Below are 4,515 nucleotides of genomic sequence, written 5' to 3' on the forward strand. Positions count from 1 at the left end.
TCCCGCTGTGTCTACCAACTGCAGGTGGTATTCTTGTCCGTTTATCGTGATCATCTTGGTGAACGCTGCAGCAAAAGAGAGAAGACATGAGGTAAACGGCACCGACATCTAACAGAGGATTAGCATTAGCATAAAGATTATTTATATATATATAACCAACAGAGGATTAGCATTAGCATAATGATTATTTATATATATATAACCAACAGAGGTTTAGCATTAGCATAAAGATTGTCTACATATACAACCAACAGAGGATTAGCATTAGCATAAAGATTGTCTACATATTTAACCAACAGAGGATTAGCATTAGCATAATGATTATTTATATATATATATATATAACTAACAGAGGATTAGCATTAGCATAATTATTGTCTACATATTTAACCAACAGAGGATTAGCATTAGCATAAAGATTGTCTATATAGATTATAACTAACAGAGAATTATCATTAGCATAATGATTATCTGTACATATAACCAACAGAGGATTAGCATTAGCATAAAGATTGTCTATATAAATTATAACTAACAGAGGATTAGCATTAGCATAAAGATTGTCTATATAAATTATAACTCTTGTTCCTGTCAAGAAATGTGTCACTTAGATCAGACCTTAGATCAGTCCTTAGATCAGACCTTAGATCAGACCTTAGACCAGTCCTTAGATTAGACCTTAGATCAGACCTTAGATCAGTCCTTAGATCAGACCTTAGATCAGTCCTTAGATCAGACCTTAGATCAGTCCTTAGATCAGACCTTAGATCAGACCTTAGATCAGACCTTAGATCAGTCCTTAGATCAGACACACCTGAGATGAACACTGGTAAAGAAAGCTATTATAGATTAAATCTGGACCCCTACAAATCAGCCAGGCTAGAAAATCTGGACCCTCTCTTTCTAAAATTATCTGCCAAAATTGTTGCAACCCCTATTTACTAGCCTGTTCAACCTCTCTTTTGTGTCGTCTGAGATTCCCAAAGATTGGAAAGCAGCTGCGGTCATCCCCCTCTTCAAAGGGGGGACACTCTTGACCGAAACTGCTACAGACCTATATCTATACTATCCTGCCTTTCTAAGGTCTTCGAAAGCCAAGTCAACAAACAGATTACCGACCACTTTGAATCCCACCATACCTTCTCCGCTATGCAATCTGGTTTCAGAGCTGGTCATGGGTGCACCTCAGCCACGCTCAAGGTCCTAAATGATATCTTGACCACCATCGATAAGAAACAATACTGTGCAGCCGGCCAAGGCTTTCGACTGTCAATCACCACATACGGACTCGATAGCCTTGGTTTCTCAAATGATTGCCTCGCCTGGTTCACCAACTACTTCTCGGATAGAGTTCAGTGTGTCAAATCGGAGGGCCTGTTGTCCGGCCTCTGGCAGTCTCTATGGGGGTGCCACAGGGTTCAATTCTTGGACCGACTCTCTTCTCTGTAAACATCAATGACGTCGCTCTTGCTGCTGGTGAGTCTCTGATCCACCTCTACTTCTGGCCCTTCTTTGGACACTGTGTTAACAACCCTCCAGACGAGCTTCAATGCCATACAACTCTCCTTCCGTGGCCTCCAATTGCTCTTAAATACAAGTAAAACTAAATGCATGCTCTTCAACTGATCGCTGCCTGCACCTGCCCGCCCGTCCAACATCACTACTCTGGACGGTTCTGACTTAGAATATGTGGACAACTACAAATACCTAGGTGTCTGGTTAGACTGTAAACTCTCCTTCCAGACTCACATTAAACATCTGCAATCCAAAGTTAATTCTAGAATTGGCTTCCTATTTCGCAACAAAGCATCCTTCACTCATGCTGCCAAACATACCCTTGTAAAACTGACCATCCTACCGATCTTTGACTTCTGCGATGTCATTTACAAAATAGCCTCCAATACCCTACTCAATAAATTGGATGTAGTCTATTACAGTGCCATCCGTTTTGCCACCAAAGCCCCATATACTACTCATATACTACCCTACTCTCGTTGGCTGGCCCTTGCTTCATACTCGTCGCCAAACCCACTGGCTCCAGGTCATCTACAAGACCCTGCTAGGTAAAGTCCCCCCTTATCTCAGCCTGCTGGTCACCATAGCATCACCCACCTGTAGCACGCGCTCCAGCAGATATATCTCTCTGGTGACCCCCAAAACCAATTATTCCTTTGGCAGCCTCTCCTTCCAGTTCTCTGCTGCCAATGACTGGAACGAACTACAAAAATCTCTGAAACTAGGAACACTTATCTCCCTCACTAGCTTTAAGTACCAGCTGTCAGAGCAGCTCACAGATTACTGCACCTGTACATTGCCCATCTATAATTTAGCCCAAACAACTACCTCTTTCCCTACTGTATTTATTTATTTTTCTCCTTTGCACCCCATTATTTTTATTTCTACTTTGCACATTCTTCCACTGCGAATCTACCATTCCAGTGTTTTACTTGCTATATTGTATTTACTTTGCCACCATGGCCTTTTTTTGCCTTTACCTCCCTTATCTCACCTCATTTGCTCACATTGTATATAGACTTGTTTCTACTGTATTATTGACTGTATGTTTGTTTTACTCCATGTGTAACTCTGTGTTGTTGTATCTGTCGAACTGCTTTGCTTTATCTTGGCCAGGTCGCAATTGTAAATGAGAACTTGTTCTCAACTTGCCTACCTGGTTAAATAAAGGTGAAATAAATAAAATAGTGACAGTGAAACTCTGTGTCTATGTGTGTGTGCGCGTGCGCGCGCTCTAAAGCATTGTATTTAAATATATTAATATGCTACTAATATGAAATTATTCCAGTTTCATGCCTCCAAGTTATGACTTAATGTGATTCTCACACTTACTGTTTTCTATTGTTGGGTCATAGGAGTCAACAAACTGGCCTTCCACAAACTGAATTGTTAGCGAGGACTTTCCTGCAGAAACAAAACATGAAGAATGTAATTTATCAGTTGAGGGGAAAAAAACGCTGTTTTTTCTCTCTCTCTCTCTGTCTCTCACTCACAGAAATGTGATGAGTAGGCTACTATTCTGTCCTGTACAGCAACCAACAGGCAGAGGTGTGTGTTCACTAAACAGGCAATCATGTGACCTCTCATCATCAGAATCTACAGTAACGTAGCCTGTACAGTAGTTGGCCTGTACACTTGTACAGTAGCCTTTATGCCAGTTGAACACGCGTTAGCACATTTTTAAAAGACAGAGCGCGCTCTCTCTCTCTCTCTCTTGATTTGAGCAATATTTATGAAGACAAACACGTTTATAATCGATAGTGTAATATGCAAATAAATAGTCAATATCAAATTGGACATTTAGTCCACTGTTTCACCTTGTGGAGCGCGCTTATTTGTTCCAGCGAGGTGTCGTATAATTGAACTCCATTATAAGGAGATACTATTCCGATAGACAGGCGGCCTCTGCCTACAGCGCGTGTTTAACAAGGGCACATTAAACGCGCATATTGTGTCGTTCGACGGTAAAATGACACTCACCTACGGATCTGTACCCGAGGATGGCAATTTTTCGTGATTTGGGCTGCGGCATATCTCGTGCTGGCTACCGCATCTAGTCCTCGAGGTGGATGGTAGCAACCTCCAACATCAACGGCATTAGAATATCACGAGGAGAGCCGGTCAACAAATCCTCTGTTTTTATTTTAAATCACTATTTATTCTCAAGGGATAAAACATAAATCTACAGATTAGACATTTGAATTCCTGTAGATTTAATAGAGACGCTGGGCATGGCATCTATAATAACTGCGTCACTCCCCTTTGCTATCTCATCAATTAGTCTTCAATGCCTGATGCTGATTGGTTGTGTACAGAATAAAGGCGGGCTTTATGACTCACACTAAACAATGATTGGATCAGACAGCTGTCAGTCTAAACAGAGACGTTGTCCCTTGTCATCCCATTGGCTCTTGTAAGTGCTGTAGACCTAACGGTCGTGTTGGTGGGTCGGAGGTCGTGTCATTCATAACGGGGATCTCTGTAATATCGTGCGTTAATTCGTTATTCAAAGACGTCATCACTTTAAGGTGTGCGGGAGCTGGGCCCCGAAGTGTATCAAAGCGCCCTGCCTGGTTGGAATGATTGACAGGCCCGAAGGCCAGTCAGATTGAGAGGACTGCTGTGTTTTGTATCTATTGATATGCCACTTTCGTTGGTACAGAATGAATTGGTAGTTTTACATGATTATTACAGCTCTTATTAAAGCTATTAGAATGATTAAGGCTTGGAAACGCAACTTGTTTGGTTTCATTATGTAACTTGTCAAGAGACAAGGAAATATTAGGAGTATTTCAACTGTAATATTTCAATGCATTTTGGGGTAAATGATGGGTATTCACTGTGTTCCTATTTCAGTTATAGTTAGATGTTATCCAGTATATAACACAGCCTGATCATGGCTTATTCATAACATTCAATACCACTGAACGGTAACAATTATTGGAATTGTTACTGATGGGATATATTGAGAGTGTCCCTTATTTTGATTCGATTTTTTTG

The 4,515-nt window shown here is 41.0% G+C and overlaps 1 protein-coding gene across 1 annotated transcript in view; it reads right to left on the reverse strand.

The window, feature by feature from the left end:
• LOC115125712 (GTP-binding protein Rheb-like) overlaps positions 1–3,781 on the reverse strand; it is an 18,196-nt gene extending 14,415 nt beyond the window's left edge. The window contains exons 1-3 of the mRNA XM_065005968.1: positions 3,496–3,781; positions 2,848–2,919; positions 1–65 (exon numbers count right to left, since the gene is read on the reverse strand). The exon at positions 1–65 is cut by the window's left edge and continues 3 nt beyond it. Of these exons, the coding sequence (XP_064862040.1) occupies positions 1–65; positions 2,848–2,919; positions 3,496–3,547 (189 nt within the window). The 5' untranslated portion in view covers positions 3,548–3,781. The remainder of the gene's footprint in view (positions 66–2,847; positions 2,920–3,495) is intronic.
• Positions 3,782–4,515: the final 734 nt, after the last annotated feature.

Source organism: Oncorhynchus nerka, linkage group LG20 (genome assembly GCF_034236695.1).
Source record: "Oncorhynchus nerka isolate Pitt River linkage group LG20, Oner_Uvic_2.0, whole genome shotgun sequence".
Lineage (NCBI taxonomy): Eukaryota > Metazoa > Chordata > Actinopteri > Salmoniformes > Salmonidae > Oncorhynchus > Oncorhynchus nerka.